Raw genomic sequence first — 23,381 nt, 5'->3', positions numbered from 1 at the left:
TCAAAAACTCCATGAATTACATTGATAATGCCTTGAGGTGGTGCATCGTTTGGCATTCTATTGGGATGGTCATTATGATCTTGGGGGGCCGGCTGCACTCCTCCTTCAATGTATTCGTCCAAGTGGCCTGCTGCCACCAATTCTTCCAAGTGCTGTCTCAGTGGCGTGCAATTCTCAGTTCGGTGCCCCTTTTCTTTGTGGATGGTGCACCATGATCTGTCATCGTAATTCTTCTGACCTTCCCCTAGCTTGGCTGGCCACTTGACAAAAGGCTTGTCTTTTATTTCGCTCAGAATCCGATATATTGGTTTTTTGAACACCGTTGTTATGGCAGTGCGGATTCTCAACCATCTTTTGTCTGGGTCTTCTCCGTTATCTCGTCTGCCACGTCCGTTCTTGTTATTTCGGTCAACCGTGTTGACCTTGGCAGGGGTTTTCTTTTCTGGTGCTGCGGTCGTACTTGATTTTGCTTTAGCACGCGCGCCATCCTCTTCTACCCTGATGTGCTGATGCACTCTTTCCATCAGGGCCTCCATGGTGAGGGGTGGCGTCATGGTGATCGAGTCCCTTAGTCGATTCCCTACTGGTAGGCCTCTTTTATACTGCGCAATGGCTAGATTGGTGGGGCAGTCTCCAATCTGGTTGAATGTCTCCCAGTAGCGACTGTTGTAAGATCTGAGGGTCTCTTTTTCACCTATGTCGATGGAGAGTAACTGGTCTATCTCCACCGGTGTTTTAGTATTTGTCCGAAACCTTGTTACGAACGCTTCTGCCAATTGGGCCCAGGAGGCTATGCTGCCCTCTGGGAGTTTTTCAAACCAAGTCAAGCCTAGGTCGCCCAGACTTGATGGGAAGAGTATGCACATTAAGGCCTCGTTTCGCCTGTACACAGCCATGACTTGGCGAAAGTGGCTCAAGTGTGAATACGGGTCCGTCTTCCCTTCATATGTATTGAATTTCGGCTGAAGGAAGCCTGATGGTAGGGGTGCGTTTTCGATCGCTGGGACAAACGGCGAAGTCTGTAGTCTTGCTAATGCCTTGTCCGTTGGTTCGTAGGCCGGTCGCGGTATTGGCATTCCAACCTCGACGCTTCCATGCGTCCGAGGAGCCAACCGTTGTAAGGCCGAAACTCGGTGTGGATCTCTTGCCCTGGCATCCTCCTTGCATCGTGCTTTTTCTTCTAGCACGGTTCGTAAGTCGGATGACCTGGGCAGCTCTGTTTGTCTGGATCTGGTTTGGTGTGAATGTGAAGGCCAATACGTGCTTCCTTCAGTGTATGATCTTTCGGATCTCGTCCTCTCAGACCTGGAGTGACGAGTCCTTGAAGATAAGGAGTGAGTGTCGCCTGTCCTGAGGCTTCTGCTCTCTCCTTGGGAGGGTGTAATATTCCTACTACGATTCTCTGAGTGGCGAGGGGGCGTCTTGTGCTTGCGCCCCTCTCCTGTCGCCACATCTTTAGTCTTCATCTGGCGTTTCAAAGCCTCCATGTCCGCCGCCATCCTTCGAATTAGTTCATCCTGTTCCTTTACGCGATCTTCCAAGGCTTGAGGATCAATCCTCCTCCTTTGCCTGTCGGGACTTTGAGAATGACGAGGGCTGCCATTCCGCCTTCCCCTGCCACTCCTCCTGGAATTATGTTGTTGGGGCTCCAAGTCCGTCATGGGAGGGACAGCAGGTAATCCTTCACGCCTTGCGCCCCCTTCTGGAGTTAGTCCGTCGACGGCGGACTGCGGCAAGTCTTCAATGTGTGCCATTGAATGAGAAAAGGAGAAGCTTGGTCAAGAGGTTTTTGTTCTTGTCTGATCTTCCCACAGACGGCGCCAATTGTACGGGGAGGAAATAATTCTCCTCGTATAATCCTGTTGACCAAGTCCACGCTCCTCCGTACGACGTCGCTTTGTCACCTGAAAACACAAACGTGAGCTAGCCGGCGGGTGTGTGCCGGAAACCTCTCCGATGCCTAAGTCAGAAAACTTGACAAATAGACAAAGCTCTAAGTTCTCAGAAAGATTGTGTTCAATTACCTCCTCCAAGGTGATGCTTGTGAGCTTTTATAAGTTTCCCGTGGCACAATCCTAGTAGGACTTGTACTTCTCCATGCAGAGTCCTCCTAGGATTCATTCTTCTAAGGATAATGCTTATCCTTTTACACCCTCCCCCACTGCTTAAACCAAGTGGGATGGTTTTCTTTATGGCCGAACTTCCATTTGACCGAAGTAAAATTGGCTATACCGAGCCACAGAGGGCCGAACTATCCTTAGCTCGGTCTTCTCCTCCAACTCCTTACTTCGGCTGCCCTGTTCAACCTTGATGTGCTTAGTTCAAACTTCCAAGTAACAAGTTCTGACCGACCTAACCATTGTAAGTCACGACCGGACTAATTCCGACACCGGTCTTCCCAGAACATACTGCGACCGGACTAACTGAGACCGGCCCAACTGTGAGTTGCCTCCAGACCGGAGTAGTTTTACTCTTCCTTGGACCGAAGTAACTATCTCTTCTTGAGCCGGAGTAACTCTAACAGCTTGAGCCGGAGTGCCTTTAATCTCTCCTGGGCCGGAATACCCTTTACGGCCTTTTTTACTCAGTCCTTCGCGTTTTGGGCCTCAAAGCCCAACTCGCAGCTCGGCCCAATTTTTCCCAAAAATTACCCTCTCAAAACCTGTTGTAGTGTTTGTCTTCATTGTGAATCGAAATAGGGCATATCGTTGCTCTTCATTTTGAATAGGTGTGTGGAAAGAGGGTTGAGTGTATGGAAAGAGGGTTGAGGTTGAGGTGGTGTATGTACAATATATGAGTTAAGGACGATATGATTAAAATAATTCGTGTCTGGAATGAGAACAAAAATTAATAATTAAATTACTAAAGGCTATTTTGGGAAGATGATTATAATCAGTTTTTTGTAAGAGAATGAAGTGGGTTATAATATGGGCAGTTATAACCCACTTCCCAAAAGACCCCTAAATATGTGCACTGAGATAATAAGATGTGTGGAAATATAATACCCAGACCTAAAGAGTTTGTCACCACTACTGAACCCAATATGCCACCACTTTCCCCATCCCTATCCCTGACTTCCTTATGAACACATATATATCCACTTAAAGTCGGCTTATTGGATTTTTAACTTTTTAAATCACATTATTTTTCTATTTTTTACATATTTTTCTTTTTTTTAAAAAATAAATAAAACCAAAAAATTAATTTGTAATTTACTTTTCAAAATAGGTCATATATATAAATCAATTTTTGATCGATTTGAAACTATAAAATCTCCATTTCGTAGTAATGGCAAGGGTAATTGAGAATGGATGGTAATGGCGACTGTAAAAAAGTGAAGACGGGGTTCTGCCGCCTGTGAAATGGGAGAAGTGGGATCAAATTTTAGGATTATTTTTTATTTTTTATTTTTTTTGTAATTTTCTCAAAAGTCTAATTACCCAAAAGGATGGACCCTACATATGAGAATGTCACATGAAGGGTCTAACCTCATCCCTATTTACAAAAATTTATATGGGTAATGTTAAGGTTGTGTACCAAGTAATGTTATTTTTGAATTTGATTATCATAAATGACATAATTTAATATTATGAATCATAATTATAAATAAATAAAAAGAAGAAGAATTACAACCAAACACCACATAAGTTATAACTGTTAAACCCACTAAACCTAACCCACTACTACCTACCACACACACTCACCTCCTCACCTAACCTACCACTACCACCTCCACTTCATCCCCTACCACTTCACCTACTACCTTCTTCTCTTCTATATATTTGATCATTGTAAACATAACAAAATATCAATATACACAACAATCTTGTAATACATCAATCATAATATATACACAATTTATGCTCTCTCTCTATCAGTTTATCTTACATGGTATCAGAGCCATAGGTTAAAGATCCTGGTGTTCTTCGCCTTCCGGCGGGCGGCAACCTTGCCTTGACCGCCCGCCGGACCTCAACCTAGTCCGCTCAAATTTTCTATACACTACCTCCTCACTTCCTCCCCTTCTTCGACGCCACCTTCTTCCCCGGCGACTTCACCGTCGCTGTCTTCGCAGCTTTCTTCGGCACGGCCTTTGGCTTCGGCGCAACCTTCTTCGTCTTCCCGGCGCAATCTTCTTCCTTTTGCGACTCGAGGATTGCTTCCTCGCTCACAGATCACGATTTTACTCTTCCCTGCGATTCTGGGCGAAATGGTGGTGATTCTGATCCTCCTCTTCAAAACCCCTCTCAGGAAGCTCATCCTCATGGCGTTGGACCGCCTCAAGCAAGGCACCGGCCCTCTCGTCGTCAAAACCGTCGCCGGAGTCATCTTCGTCTTCATGTCCATCACTGTTTACAGCGTCACCGAGATCCAGAGCTGTCCAATCGACTCTCCAGCAGCTGCAGTAGATGATAATCATTCGGTCCAAGATCACTCAAAGCATCCTCCCCGGGGAATATGAAGGGAAGCTACTGTGCCACTCAAAGCGTTGCGAAGTGCAACCAGATGAGAACATCAGCCCATCAAAACTCATCATCATCCTCTTCAGCAATATGCTTTGCGAGCTCTTGTTCCTGTTGTTGCCTCTCTCTCCTCTTCTCAGCACTTTCTTTTTCTTTGCGAGCAACATCATCATCATGTACCCTGCAGCATCTGCACCCGCCACACAACCCCACTCCCCTTTCTCTTATTTTAATATATATATCTATATATATATATATCTATGTTTATTTTACTCTATTGCACACCCATCATACTCAGCATAACTGCAACACAATCATAAAATATATCAATCCCACTTGTGCCACCCACCTCTCATCATATTTTCATATTTGTTTACTCTTTCACCTGCATCTTTCATCATTTGTTTACCCACCCACCGACTTGTCTTCTTCCTGCCACCACCTCCTAATTCCCACTAAGCCCACTTTGCCCCTTTTTTTTTTTTTTTTTTATTTATTTATCTACAGCTGCTCCTCCCAGGGCACATGCTTTCGCCATTCCTATATTATTATTCTTCTTCTTATTATTCTTATTCACAATCACATAAATAAATACTTAAATCAAATTTCAAAACAAAAAAAAACAAAAAAAAAACACAAAAACCCACCACCCACACATTGATTTGCACATGTCTCTCCACTTTCTTTTTTTTTATTATTATTCTTATTTTTTCTCTCTCTCCTCTTTCTACTTTCCCTCCACCAGCTCCTTTCCTATTTCTTTTCTTTTTTTTTTATCTTTACTTTCCTCCATCTTTTGACAAGCCCACGCCACATTCCTATTTCTTTACTTTACTCCCTCTACTTTTCTATTTCTTTTTTATTTTATTTTTTATTCTTTTACCACTCACACACTTCTCTTCTTTTTTTTATTTTCTTTTATATTTTATTTTCTTCCGCCTTCCTCTCCGTTTATGTCAGTGTGCTACATAGCCTTCTCTCCGCAGAACATGGATATGAGTAAACCCAAAACCCACAAAAAAAAAAAAAAAAACCGAAGAAGACGCACTGCACACCAAACTCATTTTATTCATGTCGGGGCTCACCCCGCTCACCATTTTACACCACCAAAAAAAAAAAATAAAAAAAAAAAACAAAAAAAAAATAAAAAAAAACAAACAAACAAAACAACCACACCCACAGCGGGATTTTTTTTTTTTTTTCTCTACTCTACTGCAGGTCTCTTCTTCTTGCTTTTCTCTTGGGTATCCCTTAACGGCGCTGCCTCCGTGTTTCCCACTCCACTGGGCACGATCACTACTCCCTGCTCCTCCACTGCAGCATATGGCGGCCCTCCAAATCGGAACATCACGGTGGCCTTCCGCTTCATCTCCTTGTTTTCTGCCCTTAGCACGCTTATCTCTGCTCGCGCATCCTTATACATGCGTTGGAGCAGAGCCAATTGGGCGTTTAATTGCTGCACCTCATTTGTCCTACTCTGCAGCCGGTGCGACAAGTTTGTGACCGCCGTCATGGACTCCACACATGCCTTCAAAGTATACTGATTCGCCTCCACATCCGACTGCACTGCCATTCTTTGCTCCACCGACCGCATCGGAAAGTTCAACGGAGCAAACACAGAGGTGTTTGGTTGCGATTCACTGGCCACCGCACCAGTTCTCTCTCCTGTGGACTCGTTGAGGTCGGGAAAGAGGGTAAGCAGCCCGCGGGAAGACGAAGCCATTTTTTCTGGGCAACAGAGTGTTATAGAGAGTGTTACAGAGTATCTTCTCAGCAAAACCTTCTCAGCAAAACGAAGAGTTTTTCAGAGGATTTTCGCCAATTGTTTGTCTTCGCCTCTGCCTCAGCTCTGTCTTGGTTAAATAGCCGAGGCAGCCACGCGCATCGCGCGCCTCTTCTCGCCGACAAATTGGCACGCCTTTTCATGGCACGCCTTTTGATGCATTCGGGCACGCCTTTTGATGACACGCCTTTTGAGGGTGCGGGCACACCTTTTGAGGGCACGACTTTTGAGGGCTCGATATCTATATCCATGTCTATCTTTTGGGCAGCCTATATACACACTCATACAGTGTCTTCTACACCGGTCAGCTTTATCAAACCCTTTGTTTCAACCTCAAATAGGTTTCTATCTTCACACCTATTTGAGTTTGAGGGGGGGTTATACACAGTATCATGTATAAGTCGCTCATGGCGCACTGTGCACCACCACAACCTCTGCTACATCGGTCCGACATGACCCCATAAACTGTCTTCTCCAACGGTCCGACATGACCCCATAAACTGTCTTCTACAACGGTCTGACACGACCACACAGTGTCTGCTACAACGGTCCGACATGACCTCGTAAACTGTCCTGCTACATCGGTCCGACATGACCCCGTAAACTGTCTTCTACAACTCATGGCGCACTCCCTAAGTCGCCCCCTTGGTACATCATCACAACCTGCTACAACGGTCCGACATGACCCCGTAAACTGTCCTGCTACATCGGTCCGACATGACCCCGTAAACTGTCTTCTACAATGGTCCGACATGACCCCGTAAACTGTCTTCTACAACGGTCCGGCATGACCTCGTAAACTGTCCTGCTACAACGGTCCAACATGACCCCGTAAACTGTCCTGCTACAACGGTCCGACATGACCCCGTAAACTGTCTTCTACATCGGTCTGACACGACCACACAGTGTCTGCTACAACGGTCCGACATGACCCCGTAAACTGTTTGCTACATCGGTCCGACATGACCCCGTAAACTGTCTTCTACAACGGTCCGACATGACCCCGTAAACTGTCTTCTACAACGGTCCGACATGACCCCGTAAACTGTCTTCTACATCTGACACGACCACACAGTGTCTGCTTCAACGGTCTGACATGACCCCGTAAACTGTCTGCTACAACGGTCTGACACGACCATACCGTGTCTCCTATCCTGTTTTATTTTATTTATCAGTTTATTTTTCTGTTTTGTAACTCTCTCCAAACTCAAGTTGGTTTGTGTCTAACCTCCTTGAGTTTGAGGGGGGCTGTTAAACCCACTAAACCTAACCCACTACTACCTACCACACACACTCACCTCCTCACCTAACCTACCACTACCACCTCCACTTCATCCCCTACCACTTCACCTACTACCTTCTTCTCTTCTATATATTTGATCATTGTAAACATAACAAAATATCAATATACACAACAATCTTGTAATACATCAATCATAATATATACACAATTTATGCTCTCTCTCTATCAGTTTATCTTACAATAACAAAGAAAAATATTTAATTATAAGTAAAATAATGTTATAATCAATATTATAATGAGTCGAAATTAACAATATAATAGGTCATAATAAAAAAAATAAAATTCATAATTAGGATGCATATAGAATTTCCCAATTTATATATTTTGTTTCTCAACAAGTAGAACACTTGTTTGCAATTTTTCGCAGCGGAATGAAAAAACTAAGAACATCTTTTTCATAAAAATAATAAATATTTTCCAACCTACCACTAAACTGTCATTTTTTTTTTAATTTATTAAATTGATTTGATACCTTTTTAAGTTGCATAGAGATTGGCTTTACAGCCGTAACAATCCACCCTTAAAAACAATAAGAATTCACAATTTTAAATCAGTTAAGTATATCTTTTGATTATGAAATCGATTGTTTTTTATCAATCACAATTTATATGGACTCATTTGGAAATTGATTATTTTAATTATTTTTTAATTTTTTACAAAAAAATAAAAAATAATAATTAAGTGTTTAACTTTTTAATTATTTTAGCCAAAAAAATAACATGCCAAATGAGGGCTTATTCATACACTTTCTAAACTGAACAAATTCATTTTCTAATTGAGGGATGTGTTTTTATCCCCCCAAAAATTAGAGAATGTGAACGGAGGTAATGTCAATGACTTGCTATATATAATTAGAAAGGACAATCAAAGAAAGAAAAAATTACAAAGGAAAAAGTTTGAGAGCTTAAAATATGATTTTTAAATTTATATATAATAATGTGAACTATAGGTTAGTTATTGATTAGTTTAAAATTTGATTATTTAAGATCTAATTTTTTGTCACATCATTTAGTATGAATTTAAAAATTATATTCTAGAAATCACTACTATTTTTTTCAATAGTCCTTTTAATATATTTTGTTCTACATGTAAGAATAAAACTTTCCTCTTTACCCGTTCATTCCCTTTATCTCCCAAATAATATATTATTTCCTTTTCTTTTTAATTTACACCCTTTAACCTACCCTTTAGTATGAAGAAATGGAATAAAATGAGAATGGGATTGATGTGTGAACGGAATATAAAATTGAATTCTTATTTCACTTGTAACAATGAAATGGCAATTTTCGTTCTTTTGTTGATTATTCTACTAAACTAATGAAATAATTGTTTATTTATTTATTATTACATCAAACTAGTAACTACCAATCTAAACTCGTGTAACTTATGATTGTGTTCGTATTGTGGAGGTGGTGCTGGAGACAGCAACATCAAGTAGTTGAAATAGTGGTTGAAGTGTGGTGTGATGTGATGTGGCAGTGGTGGTAGTAGTTGCAGGATAGTGACAGTGGTGATGTTAGTAGTGATAAGGTTGAGGTTGTAGCAAAAGCAGTAGCAGTGGTAGTGATGGTAAATAATAGTAGCAGGACGGTAGTAATGGTGGTATATAGTAGCAATGGTGGCATTGTAGTAGGGTGGTGGTAATCGGATTATTAGGGGTGTAAGAAAAATCGATGGAACAGAATTGACTGTTAAATCTGTTTTGGTTTTGAAATTTTTATATTGATATAAACCGAAATATTATATTCACGTACTTCTATATTGTAATCCTTTCAACATTAGAATATAAATAACCAATATTACATATTTCATTAAGGGAGGGATGTGTAGAACAACTTTCATACTTTGCTTTATATTTATTCTCAATATGAAATTCTTTGAGGTTTTATTGTTCACTATGTTTGGTTATCATTTTTCAAAAACACTTTTCAGAAAATTTTACTTTCTTATTTTTCGTGTTTTTTTGTTTTTACTGATTTTTTTTAATATTTTGAGCAATTTTTTTAATTTTTAGACATACCTAACATAAATATACCTAAAAAGTAAAAAAAAAAATTGAAAAAAACCTTTTAAAAATTCACTAAATACCAAAAAGACAAAAAAAAAATACGAGAATTCAGTACATTTTTTATATTTTTATGTATTTATTAATTTTTAAAAATATTTTTTCACAAATTTTTTACTTTTTAGATACATCTACGTAAGGTGCATCTAAAAAAGTAAAAAAAAAATGTTTAAAATTTTAAAAATATTCACTAAAAACAAAAAAACACGAAAACTAAAAAACTCAATTTTTAAAAAATTTAATTCAAAAAACTCAAACCAAACACACTTATTATTATTAAACTCTTTAAAACCTCATGTGAATCACTTTCCACCCCAAATCAACAAAATTGAACCGTAACATTCGGTTATTTTAGTTCCCTAAGTAACAAAAATGAAATATCTAGTTTAATATTAAATTTTTCATGAATAACAACCAAACCATACTGCTTGCACTCCTAAAGATAGTGGTTGTGGTGTAGTGGTAGTAGAGTGGATGTGGCTGCAGTGATGGTAGACAATGTAAGCATTGATAGTATTAGGATGGTAGTAGTAGTAGTAGTGATACCGATAGTAGTAATGATACAGTAAAAGTGATGATAGGATGGTGGTGATAGCCAACGAAAGAGATAACAACAAATATAGTTTGTGGTAGAGTAAAGGTGGTAGTGGCTATGTATTCTGACTTTTTATTAGAATGAAATAACTATTTTCACTTGAATAAGAAAGAAATGCCAAGCGAAAAAAAAAATATATATATATATATATAAATTTGGAGTGGACATTCCATTCAAGTTCATTCCATCGAATTAAATGTGTACAAACAAGAGAGTAACATTTCCAAGCATAAAAGACTTCAAATAAGCCGTAGTATATCAGTTTTTAACTTTGTGAAACACTAGTTAAATAAACAACTTTTCCCAAAATTTTCAATCTGAGAAAACTTTACAAGTATATTCTATCAAGATCTTCAATTGCAAATAATTTGAATTCATTATGACTATTAGCTCAGACGGGACAAGAATTTGACAGCAATATTGAATATGTTCATCCAAATGAAATTCTTAACAATATAACACACATGGCCTTGGCAGATATATGCACCATCGATAGCACACTATTTTAAGTTCTTATGTTCAAAATTTGGCACGGAAATTGCATTCAAAACTAACAAGAACCTGAAATTAACAGTACCACATGGGCTTGGGAGGCAAGGAGTTAAAATACAAAGCAAATAACATATGGTTAGGCCAAGTTTGGAAACTTATAAAAAAGTCAAAAAATTACTCAAAAAATTAAAAAGTAACACTATTCACCAAAAATCAAAAATTACGGCTGCACAACTCCCAATTCGAATTTTTCCCTACAAATCAATTTTTACAATTTTTTATTACACATTTTTTTATAAAAATTCAAAAAATTAACCCACACATCTATATTTTCAACCTCAATTTTTTAGTCCAAAAAGACAAAAAGTACACTTATTTAAGACACCCCAAACAACCCCTTAGTCTTATAATCATGTAACTATTGTAATATCTTGGCCAAATTATACAAATACCAGAGTCAAATATAAAATTCTTGTGTACACTAAATTGTATTGACATTTCTATTTGACATAAAAATTTACAATAAGTGCTGGTAGCGTATAGTTCTTTACAGAGTCAGCTTTACCAAAAAAAAATGGACCTCCAAATTAACCACAAAGAATGCTGGTTAACGTTCATCAGCTATCACCATCTTGTTAGCATATTATATTAGCCGAAAGTGTTAGCATATTTTATTAGCCGAAAGTTACACTAGGGTCTGTAATCATTTTATGCCCTCAGGGATCATCTTGTAATTGTGTTTCTTGTAAACCCTAATCTTCATTTATAAATAGGGGGTGATATTCTATCATACCCCAAGCTGGTTACCCAAGCTTCATGGTATCAGAGCTTCACCTCTAGGGTTAGGATTCAAAACATACCTAGTTGGATCATCTGCTGGGTCGATCTTCAGCCACCGTCGTCATTCTGCTTCGTCTTCGTCTCCGTCTCAGCTTCGTCACTCGTCGATCTCAGCTCCTCAGCTCGTCGATCAGCTCCTCAGCTCGTCGATCTCAGCTCCTCCAGCGGTTCGTCGCTCGTCTCCATCCCCCTCGTCGTCCTCTGTCGTCTTCGTCACTCATCCCCTTCGTCGCTCGTCTCCACCCCCCCTCGTCGTCCTCTGATCTCTCACCCAGGTATATATAACTATATATATCTATCCTGATATATATATATAAATCTAGCCTAATATATATATTTATATATAAATACATGTATACATAAATAAATCAATATATATATATATAATAAACAAAAAAAAACAAAAAAACAAAAAAAACAAAAAAAAAACAAAAACAGAAAAAAACAAAAACAAAAACAAAAACAAAAACAAAAAAACAAAATAGTTTCTTAATGTCTTTATAGTGATCATTGTGCCTGTTATCTCCCTTCTAGGTTTGTGATTGCCACTAGTTTTGTTGCGGGTTCGGTAGTATTGTATCCATGACAGATTCCACCAGTGTGTCCCCTTCTTCTCAAACACCAAAGAGTGAGAGTCCCATTCTACCTACTACCATGACTGAGAACCCCAACCCTAGTCTGAAAATCACCACCTCTCTATTTAATGGTCAGAACTACCTCGCATGGTCTCAAAGTTTGACTATGTTCTTGAAGAGCAGAGGGAAGATGGGGTATGTTGATGGCAGGATACAGGCACCTAGTACCACTGACTCAGGTTATGACCAATGGGAGATTACCAACTCTTTGATTATGAGTTGGCTTATCCATTCGATGGTTCCAGAACTTGGTGAGAGCTACTTGTCTATGGAGACTGCCCAGGACGTTTGGGAGGCTGTGGCTGTTACCTATTCCCGCAAAGGGAATTTTTCACAAGCATTTGAGTTGCGCCGCTCTATTGAGAGCTCACTTCAGGGGGAGCAGACTGTTCTTCAGTACTTCACTTTCCTCACCAACGGCTGGAAACGCCTTGACCACCTGGAAGACTATAAACCCGTTTGCCCTACTAATTCTGTCGGGTACAAGAAGTTCATCGCACGGGAACGGGTCTTTAAATTTTTGGCCGGCCTAAATGTGGAGTATGATCCAGTTAGGGGTCGAATTCTGAGTATGGACACTCTTCCTTCACTTCAGGAGGCATTTGCCTATGTACAAAATGAGAAGAGTCGCCGGTCTGCTATGATGTCCCCTGTCTCTACTGACCGTTGCATTACTATCTACTCCTCGAGATGGCCTCAGCCTACCTCCTCCGTCTGTTGCTAAGGAGTCTATCTTCTGTGGTTATTGCAAGAAGCCGCGGCATACTCGTGAGACGTGTTGGAAGCTTCATGGGACTCCATCCGGGGGTCGAGGTGATCGGTCTGGTTCTCGAGGAGGTCGGTCAGGCCCATCTAGAGGACGTGGTTCCTATTCCCGGGCTCATCAGTCTAGTGCCGTTGATACCCTTGATTCTAATTCTACTTCTGTTACCCAAGCTTCTGATACTGAGCTGGAGGATGCTTTGCGCCAATTGTTGGACCGCCGATCTTCTACTACTCTCAGTACCGCTTCTTCGTCCTTTTCCCGCTCAGGTAACTTAGCATCTTCTCCTTGTGCTTTCCTGTGTCATACATCTTTGCCTTGGATTATTGATTCTGGTGTCTCAGATCATATGTCTGGCTCTTCTGATCTTTTCTCTGTCTATAAGCCCTCTTCAGGTCAGGACAAAGTTAGGATTGCCGATGGTACTGTTTCTTCCATTTCTGGAAAAGGTTTAGTCCAAGTCACTCCTACTATACATCTATCTTCTGTTCTCCATGTTCCCAAGTTTTCTGTTAATCTGTTATCCTTAAGTCGTCTTACCCAGGATTTGAATTGTAGTGTGACGTTTTTTCCTGATCATTGTCTTTTTCAGGACCTTGTCACGGGGAGGACGATTGGCAGTGATAGTGCCGAAAATGGTCTTTACTTCCTAGATCAACCAGACAAACTTGCTTATTCTTCCACCACGTCTTCTACTACCCCCGCTGATTTATGGCTGTGGCATCGGCGTCTTGGGCATCCCTCATTTCATTTACTTAAGCATTTATTTCCTTCTAGTTTCGCAAATCATCATGTGTCTGACTTTCTTTGTGAGTCTTGTCAACTTAGAAAACAACATAGAGCTTCTTTTGCTCCCAGTTTGAATAAAAGCTTCGTTCCTTTTTCATTAATACATTCTGATGTTTGGGGTCCCTCTCGTGTTCTGTCTGTGAAAGGTCATCGCTGGTTTGTTACATTTATTGATGATTTTTCTCATGCTACTTGGGTGTATCTCATGAAAGATAAGAGTGAGGTTTTCTCTGTGTTTCGCACTTTTCATAAGATGATTTGTACTCAGTTTGGGGGCACTATCAAAATATTTCATTCTGATAATGGCGGGGAATACATAGCTTCTGGGTTAGGACAATATTTCTCTACTCATGGCATTATCCATCAGACCTCTTGCACCAATACCCCTCAACAAAATGGGGTGGCCGAACGCAAGAATCGGCATCTTCTTGACATGGCTCGGTGCATGTGTTTTTTTATGCATGTGCCTCGGCCCTACTGGGGCGACGCTGTTCTCACTGCTGCCCATCTTATTAATCGTCTCCCTACCCAGGTCTTGAACAAACAGGCTCCGCTTCACGTCCTCCTCGGTTCTCCGTCCTTGTTTTCTATTCCTCCCAAAATATTTGGTTGTGTCTGTTTTGTCCATGATCACTCTCCCTCTCGTGGTAAGTTGGACCCTCGCTCCCTCAAGTGTGTTTTCCTTGGTTACTCTCCTACTCAAAAGGGGTATAAATGTTACCACCCTTCTTCTCGTAAGTGATTTGTGTCCATGGATGTCACTTTCTTTGAGTCCCAGTCCTATTTCTTGTCCTCTCTGGTGTCACCGTCCTCATTTCCGGGGGAGCCTTGGTGTGAAGTGAGTCCTGTGCCTCCTATGGTGGAACCAGTTGTTCTTGCACCACCCTCTACTACTGTGCTTCCTATGGTGGATCCAGTTGTTCTTGCACCCCCCTCTTTTACTGGGACTATAGAACCCACTGTCACCAAGAATAAGGACGGGCATGTTTATGTCCGGAACATAGACAAAAAACAAGTTAACTGGATACACGGGACCGTCTCTGCTACTCCACTGCCATCTCCTGCTTCTGATAAGAGTCTAGGTAACTTTGAATCTCTTGAGTCCATTGATCTTGATGTTCCTATTGCCAAGAGGAAGGGTGTGAGATCTTGTACTCAACATCCTATCTCACAGTTTGTATCATACTCTCATTTGTCATCCTCATATAGAGCGTTTGTGTCCAATATTTCCTCTGTTAGCATTCCTAACCATTTTCAAGATGCTCTTGCTACCTCTGAGTGGAAACTAGCCATGATTGAGGAAATGAAAGCACTTAGGAAGAATGGCACTTGGAAATTGACTGAGTTACCTACGGGCAAACGACCTGTGGGATGTAAATGGGTATATACTGTGAAACACAAAGCAGATGGGTCTATTGAGCGTTACAAGGCAAGACTTGTGGCAAAAGGGTTTACTCAGACATATGGCATTGATTATCATGAGACCTTCGCACCCGTGGCTAAAATGAATTCAGTCAGAGTACTTCTCTCTCTAGCAGCTAATCTAGATTGGCCGCTTTATCAGTTTGATGTCAAGAATGCTTTTCTCCATGGTGACCTCGAAGAAGAAGTATATATGGACATTCCTCCGGGTTTTGAGGATCATCAAACAAAAGGCAAAGTATGCAAACTTCGGAAGTCATTATATGGTCTCAAACAGTCTCCAAGGGCTTGGTTTGAGAGATTCACTCAGGCTATGGTTAAATATGGCTTCAAACAAAGTCAGGCAGATCACACATTGTTTGTGAAACATTCCTCACGCGGTAAGACTACAGCACTTATTGTTTATGTAGATGACATAGTTCTTACAGGCAATGATAGTGGGGAAATACCTCTGTTGAAGAAATATTTAGCTCAAGAGTTTGAAATCAAAGACTTGGGAAGCTTGAAGTATTTTCTGGGAATTGAAGTTGCTCACTCTAAGGATGGGATATTTATCTCACAAAGAAAATATGTGCTTAACCTGTTGAAGGAAACTGGGATGCTTGGCTGCAAGGCATGTGCCACCCCACTGAAACCCAATTAGAAATTAGAGGATGATGAAGGAGGAGAAGTTGTGGATAGGGGGAGCTATCAACGATTAGTGGGTAAGCTCATTTACCTATCTCACTCCCGTCCTGATATTGCTGTTGCTGTCAGTGTAGTTAATCAGTTTATGCATGCTCCTCATTAGATTCACTTTGAGGCTGTCATGAGAATCTTGAGGTATTTGAAGTCTGCTCCTGGTAAGGGTTTGTATTTTTCAAAGTATGATCATCTTCGTGTAGAAGCCTATACAGATGCTGACTGGGCTGGGTCAGTAACTGATAGGAGATCAACTTCAGGGTATTGCACATTTGTTGGCGGCAACCTAATTACTTGGAGAAGTAAGAAACAGAATGTGGTTGCCAGGTCAAGTGCAGAAGCTGAGTTTAGAGCTATGGCACAAGGTGTGTGTGAACTTTTATGGATCAAATTATTGTTGAGTGATCTAGGTATTGATCAGACGGACTCCATGTGGTTATACTGTGACAATAAGGCCGCCATCAACATCGCTCACAATCCAGTTCAACATGACAGGACAAAATATGTTGAGATTGATCGCCACTTCATTAAAGAGAAACTCACTAGTGGTACCATTTGTACTCTTTTTGTCCAGTCTGGTGAACAACTTGTTGACATTCTCACCAAGGGGATTGGGAATAAACCATTTCATGAAATATTAGGCAAGCTGGGCATGAGAGATATCTTCGCACCAGCTTGAGGGGGAGTGTTAGCATATTATATTAGCCGAAAGTGTTAGCATATTTTATTAGCCGAAAGTTACACTAGGGTCTGTGATCATTTTATGCCCTCAGGGATCATCTTGTAATTGTGTTTCTTGTAAACCCCAATCTTCATTTATAAATAGGGGGTGATATCACTAAACTAAACTAGCAAATCAAATCCCCTTTAAATCTAAAATTTTAAAAAAAAATGTTTGACCACTTTTTCAACCGGAAAAATGTTGTCATTTTGTTTGATTTAATACAGCAGGAACCAGAATATCCTCCAAGCATCAGCCCGTGTGGACCGTTGAGTGCTGTTTCTTGAGGACTCTATTTGCATTGGCAAGATACTGCCATTTCATCTGATTATGACAGCTGTTCCACAGTATTACCGGCTTCAAGGCACACCATCAAATTTCCGAGCTGCATAGCATACACAACAAAGATTCATCAGTGAAATAAAGTTGCATCCTTGCAATGGGAATAGTAGGAGGTCGAAATTTATGTAATTTGCTTTATTTTCTTTCTTTTTTTTCTTTTGAACTGAAAGCTTATGTAATTTGACTATAAGTACCTGTTCCTCCAATTCTCGTATTTTATCATCCTTCAGTTTTAAAGTCTTCTTCTCCCTGGAATAATACTAATCAGAGGGTGAAAAACATGGGAAACTAGAACAAACAGTAATAAACTAGATTAGATGGTTATACGATGTTTTGTCAATAAAAAATAGGAGTGATCAGTTTCAGGAATATGCACAAAAGTGGGCTGGTGATGGCCAAGAATACAGCCTTCATAACACCACTTGACAATAGGATGAATCACAAACCATAGGAAGCTGTTTTCTAAAGCCAAATGGATGGTAATATGATGGACCGCATATCAAGAAGTCCATTATAGACATTTTTAGTTCTTCCTAATATCACGATACTGTTTAAATAGTAATATCAACAACATTGCTTGATAATTCAACAGCAAACATCATATGCAAATTCCAATCCCAATTTCACGCAATTGTAATTTTCCAATGAATTCATATAGTAGGACAATACACTATTGGAGAAACCCAATTTACTTCCCAATGGTTCATTTACAACATAAAATTTTCATTCTTGATTGCTAACAGAAGACAGGGCTATAAGAATTAACAGTCAATTTGACATGATATAATCATAACATATCTCCACAGGATTCTCATAACTAATCTTCCTGTGACTACCATCATAATCACCCTACGTTTTATTTACCATATCAAGGACCTCCACTATAGAAATCAGATGTTTGAAACAAATTGAAAAGAAGACGTCATGTTTAATTCAAATCTCTATTGATTCCATTTTTTTTTTTTTTTTGCCGGGGGGGTTGCTGTGGGTGGTATGTTTCAATATTTGGATAAGAGGTATGTGAACCTCAGGAGATTCCACCAGTTTACCATTATGAAGATCTAGATTGTAGTAGATAAGCGAAAAAATCAATCATCCCATACAAGCTTCAGAACTGACGACAAGTAGAGGAAGGTAGTCATACCTTTCTTCAATTTCCACTATACTTGCCTTCAATATGTCCTGATTTTTCAAAAGACTCTTGTTGATCTACATGCAGAAGGAAACAACTTACAAATTTTCTTCTCATGAACTAAAACATCTACTTGTCAATTTGTATAATAACTAACTATAGACAAAGATTCTCAAACTCACTTACAATCAACAAAGAAAAATACCTCATCAAAAAAACTCTTCTCTTGATCACATTTATCCAGCTTGACTTGCATCTTCTGTAGTTTCTGATTGCCACTGGCAGCCTTCTCAATGGCTTCAGATATTTCCCTTTCAGTTTCTTCTTCAACTTCTCTCAGTAAAGACTCAAAATACTAGCAGCAAAGGAGAGGCTATTATTACGATAAACAGAGAAAAATTCTCCAAAACTATCTGCCCCTACCAAGAAATCGTAATAGACTAGGAAAAGAAAACACCAGAAAATCAAACTCCAGGGACACCTTAAAAGTTGGTAATGTCAACTTGAATGCCAAGCTGAAGCACAAAATTCAATCCCAACTCATATTAGGTTATATAAATCAAAGAATGGACTTACTATTTTTTGGTTCTCAAGCTGGGTAGTAAGAAGTTCACTGTACTCATTGACAATCTGCTGATAAAGTTTAAAATGAGCATTGCAGATTAAAGGCAAAATAATGTTAACCGGAAAAAATAAATAAATAAATAAAAATGAGAGAATGAATTAAACATGAAAAACAAGAGTCAAACGAAGCAAATGATAAATAAAAGCATTACATTTTCAACTTTACTGTTCAATAGAGTCTCACTAAATCCAGTATCTATACTGCAGTTGCAACTACCACAACCATCGTCAGCATGTGCACAGTAGTGATTCAACTCAACCAACTTCCCATCAGTTTTGGATTGAATCAAACGGTGAACATAGTTGTCTCCGGCATAATCCCAGACTCGTTGCGTGTCCAATTCAAGGGAGTAGCAATGTTGTGTTTCTTTCCAATGTCTTACAGAATGTCCTTCATACCTACAAAATTTCAAAAATTAGGAACTGCAGATGATAAAATGTTCACCACCTTTCCTTCATGTGGAAAGTAGAATCACTCATAGAAAGAAAAATCAACTTACCTTCCACAACCAACAAACCCACAAATAACACAAATCCAGAGATTCTCAGAAGTCTGACAAACAAAACATATTGATTTTTCAGGCTGCTGCTGGCAATAACGGCATACCTGCAATAACATGTGGACACCAAGTCAACCCAATTACCTTTTTCCATAATTGTTCATCTAGAAGAAATGTTCTGCAACTGATGATGAATATACACGATATACTTGGAAGTCTAGAATGAGTTGGATGACAAAAGGAAAATACAAGTTATACAACTTCCAAATACATAACAGAAGAGCCCATTTGCACAACATGAGTACTGCTAATTTATATCCAGACTATTTCCTACCACACTTTTTATGTCAGTTTTAATACGCGGGGGTAAGGTTGTGTACACCAACCCTTTCCCAGAGCCTGCTTAAGCAGGAGCTTCATGCACTGGGTATGCCCTTTTTACTTTTTATGTCTTTAAATGTGGGATTAGTGTTAAAACTGACAGGTTATTAAACTCTAAGCTAGCTTGGTTATTAGCAAAACCTTGAGGTGAAATAAACTCACAAAACAGTCAATCGTCGACCTAACTCTCGGAGGGAAAAGGAATACCATTTGTTGAAAATTGAACCAAGTCTTAAATGGCATATGATAAAGAGAATTAAGGCTAAACACCAAGCAGAATTTAAGCCAATATCTTTTTTATTTTAATTTTTTATTTTAGTTGACAAGTGGAATTCAAATACCGCAACAATCCAGCAAATAGTAATGAACCAACATTTATATGGCCTGACACACAAAGCTACCTATGTTATTTGACTCATTCCAATGATTTAAAATCTCAATTGAAAGAATGATTTGCTTAGTTTCAACCAAAAGGGATAGGATATGTGGAGATCTAAGTTCATTTTCCCCATGTAACGTCTTAATGTACTTGGCCAACATAAATAAATAAATCATGCCAAGAAGATTTAAGTTACTTACGGGACAAGAAGAATCTGCCCATTTAGAAATACAAGAGCAATGGAAAGAATGATTGCAGATAGTTGTGAGAATCCCACTCATGTCTTGCTCCAATCTCTCTGCAACAAAGGAGAAAAATAAGTGAAATCCAAACTGTAAAGCTACAGATCAGCTTCCTATTCCACAACTTCAAATGGCTTGAAAAAACCTTAAATAAATCAATGTAGTTAATGAGGGAAACAGATTAGCAGGATTTTAAATAACCCTGATGAGGTTTGGATTGGGCCAAACAGCTGCACTATAGAATTCTTAAATATCAATTCCTATACCAGTAGACATCCCTGAGGTCTGAATAGAAAATACTACTTACTCTAAGAGCATCACTAACCATGAAACACAGTGCAAACCAATAGACCCCATCGCCTCTTAACCTGGAGGCAGATCCAAAAGTGAAACGAGAAAATACCAGACAAAATAAAACACTCAACAGATAACAGTTAATTCTTATTTTATTATTTCTTATATATATATATATGTGTGTGTGTGTGTGTGTGTCAATGTACCAAAAATTTTCCTTATGCTTTTTTAATTAGTTGAAAAATTATGATATAATATACCCACGTGTTTCTATTAACTTTGCCATTCTTGTTCACAAGCTACAATCTTTCTAAAGAATGCAACAACCTTCATTGCACTACAAGAAACAAATATTGGTTTGTGAAATCAAGGATCAGAAACTCACCAAGACAGACTGGACATGTGGGCTGCTCTGTGGAGCTAGCAGGCGAGGTTTGTGCATGTTCAATTAAACCAGTGTACTGTACATCAACCGTAAAAAGTACACGGCAAGCCTCTACCTGTACTCAAACACACAAAAATAATAATTAAAAAAAAAAACACATACAAGAATAATAAATAACAACTTTTTGGAGACAAATTTTTTTATAAGAACAAAGTAAACCTCAAGAGATGAATAACGTCTCCCATTGAAATGCTTGTAGAAAGCATCAGTTGAGCTCTGATCATCAAACCTTATCAAGACACTATACCTATCCTCCACTCCATCATTCCTAAACCCTTGAGCAAATCATAAAACAATCAAAACCAAAACCAAAACCAAAACCAACAAAATACTAAAAAGCACCTTATTACATATTAAAGCATTAAATTTTAAACTGAACCTGACAATTCGCATTTCCAACATATGATGAATGAATGAAGAGCAAAACTGACAGAAATCTGCATATGTCATGTGATTTGGCACTCCAAGCACACAAACCATAGTTTTCCTTCCAACCTTAATAGCATTAGAAAGATACACAAACAATCAGTAAATTCTTCAACCTCATGATCTTGTTTTCCAAAAGTAGATAGGATTGAAGAAGAAATAAGAAGCTTTTTTTTTTTTTTTTTGTGGGACAATTGAATAAGAAGCAGAAAAGCCTAATGTAGTCCTTTATAAACATCAAACATGAAAGTTTCTAAAATAATTCTACATGCTTCTACCCAAGTCATAAATGAAAAAGAAACACTTCAATTTTGAAAGCAATAAAGCCTAAAACAAAGATGAGTAGTTCTTGAAAAGCGGGGAAAATAATCCTACTTGGCCATTTATCATGCATCAAATTTTCAAGTTCCCATAAAAATTTGAATTTTCACTTGAACAATTGATAAGTGAAGGCAATTATGCTTTACTTATTTGCTGAGAAATTGTAGCTATTTAAGTTTCTTAGCCTTAAACATTAATTCAATGCAAAAATCTAACTGACAAAGCTTGATCTAAGTTTTATTGCCTTCTCTTTTTCCTCAGTTTTATTGGCAACCAGACAAATGGTTAATATGAACAAATTCTTTTCCAAAGTTAATGCATTTCAACCAAAGTGGAACAATTTCTAACACTAAAAACCCCAATCAAGTGCTTCCATACAGCATCAAACTTTTAAGGTTTCAAAATCCTTTTGGAATTGCAAAGAAAACAGTGGAATATAAAACCAAATAAATTTCACACAAAAAGAACATTGTTAATTTGTCAATCTTGAATACCAGTATAGGAAATAATTTCCTCAAGTCCAATAATAAATTTTCTTTCGACCACATTTTCTCAGCAACCAAACAGACTCTTTAACATTTAACCACGTACATAAATCCCTACATCTTCTTGTCAAAACAAATAAAGCGTCTACAGTTCTACTAAAAGAACAAAGTATCAAAATTTTCTAGTTTTCATAACAACTCGATACAGATCAAGAACGAAATTTGAACGATTCAGAATTTGAAGGACAAAGAAGAGACTAAGATTTACAGGAAGTTCGGGAAACGATGATGCGAAATCGTTGCAGTAGAGGTGCATGAAGCCTCTGGTTTCTTCAATTCTAGGGTTTCCAGAAGAGAATTGGAAGGCTTGACTGACATTGGATGCGGAGGAGGGGGTGGCGCCGGGAATCATGGCAGTTGGTGGCCGGAATACATTGGCGGACGGTGCTCCGGCGGCTGAGGTGGCCTCTGACATGGCTACGAAGAGAAGCTGCGTTCAGAGGGGGATTTGCGAAAAAAAAATTAAATGAAAGAAAAAAAAGGTCTGTGAGGTAAATATATTTTATTTATTATTTGCTTTTTCTCTTTTTAATTTTAATTTTTTTTTTGGTTGTTGTTATTATCTTTCAATCAAATACAGGAAAGAAGAGCAAGGATTGAATACGGTCAAGATGTATGAACGTCCTTTGGTAGAGTCATTAATATGTTGTGGTTAATTGAGAGGTTTGACAAAATTTTAAAAAATAAAAATAAAAATGTATAAAATTAAGTGAAATATGTATATATATATATTTAATTTATGCATATTTTATGTATATATATATATATATATATTTTTAAGTTTCTTAATCAAATAAAACGCTTGGCGACTCAATACCCTCATTGAGACAATTGAATGAAATTTAGGTCTCGTTTGGGAACATATTTTTTTAGTAGTTTTTAAATTTTTTGATTAAAATATTATGTAAAAGAAAATAGTATGTTTAGGATGAATTTTTAATTTTTTACGAAAAGATATACAAAAAGTAAAGAGAAATGAGAATCTTTGATTTTTTTTTTATATATGTTGTTGACTTTTAAATTTTTTTAATGATATTTTAACTTTTAAGTTAAAAAATAATATTGCCAAACGAGACATTATTAGAGTGGAAGATCTTACTCCATGGACGAAATTAGCATGTTGTAGGATTAATTTGTATCTGCATTTAAGGGTGATGAATGAATTGAACGGGTTGTTTAAATTTAATTTGATCATTAT

General features: G+C 38.5%; 1 protein-coding gene across 4 annotated transcripts; it reads right to left on the bottom strand.

The window, feature by feature from the left end:
- Positions 1-11,163: 11,163 nt before the first annotated feature.
- Positions 11,164-22,664, bottom strand: LOC114315002 (BRAP2 RING ZnF UBP domain-containing protein 2). 4 transcript variants are annotated; one of them, XM_082896013.1, is made up of 12 exons: positions 22,392-22,664; positions 21,271-21,386; positions 21,051-21,166; positions 20,832-20,946; positions 20,111-20,208; positions 19,151-19,257; positions 18,803-19,049; positions 18,603-18,656; positions 18,232-18,381; positions 18,039-18,103; positions 17,089-17,143; positions 11,164-16,937 (listed from the first exon to the last, which is right to left on the bottom strand). In XM_082896013.1, the coding sequence occupies exons 2-12, from the start codon at positions 21,332-21,334 to the stop codon at positions 16,881-16,883; spliced, it is 1,128 nt and encodes a 375-aa protein (XP_082752139.1). In that variant the 5' UTR covers positions 21,335-21,386; positions 22,392-22,664; the 3' UTR covers positions 11,164-16,880. The 4 variants fall into 4 exon arrangements, 3 of the variants coding, with proteins under 3 accessions (XP_082752139.1, XP_082752137.1, XP_082752138.1); XM_082896011.1 differs by having other exon boundaries at positions 21,051-21,159; XR_014344912.1 differs by having other exon boundaries at positions 16,895-16,937; positions 17,089-17,182; positions 21,051-21,159.
- Between the last annotated feature and the right edge of the window lie 717 nt (positions 22,665-23,381).

Source organism: Camellia sinensis, chromosome 11 (assembly GCF_055761805.1).
Source record: "Camellia sinensis isolate YWXY chromosome 11, ASM5576180v1, whole genome shotgun sequence".
Lineage (NCBI taxonomy): Eukaryota > Viridiplantae > Streptophyta > Magnoliopsida > Ericales > Theaceae > Camellia > Camellia sinensis.
The sequence above is the reverse complement of the archived record's forward strand: the minus strand, read 5'-3'. Positions and strand labels throughout refer to the sequence as shown.

Bases quoted from the DNA above. Each gene is read 5' to 3' on its own strand.
- LOC114315002 (XM_082896011.1), bottom strand. From the start codon at position 22,598: ATGTCAGAGGCCACCTCAGCCGCCGGAGCACCGTCCGCCAATGTATTC. The intron at 21,387-22,391 runs GTAAATCTTAGT...AATGCTATTAAG, and splicing joins CATCGTTTCCCGAACTTCCT to GTTGGAAGGAAAACTATGGT. The intron at 17,144-18,038 runs GTATGACTACCT...GTATTATTCCAG, and splicing joins ATAGTGGAAATTGAAGAAAG to GGAGAAGAAGACTTTAAAAC.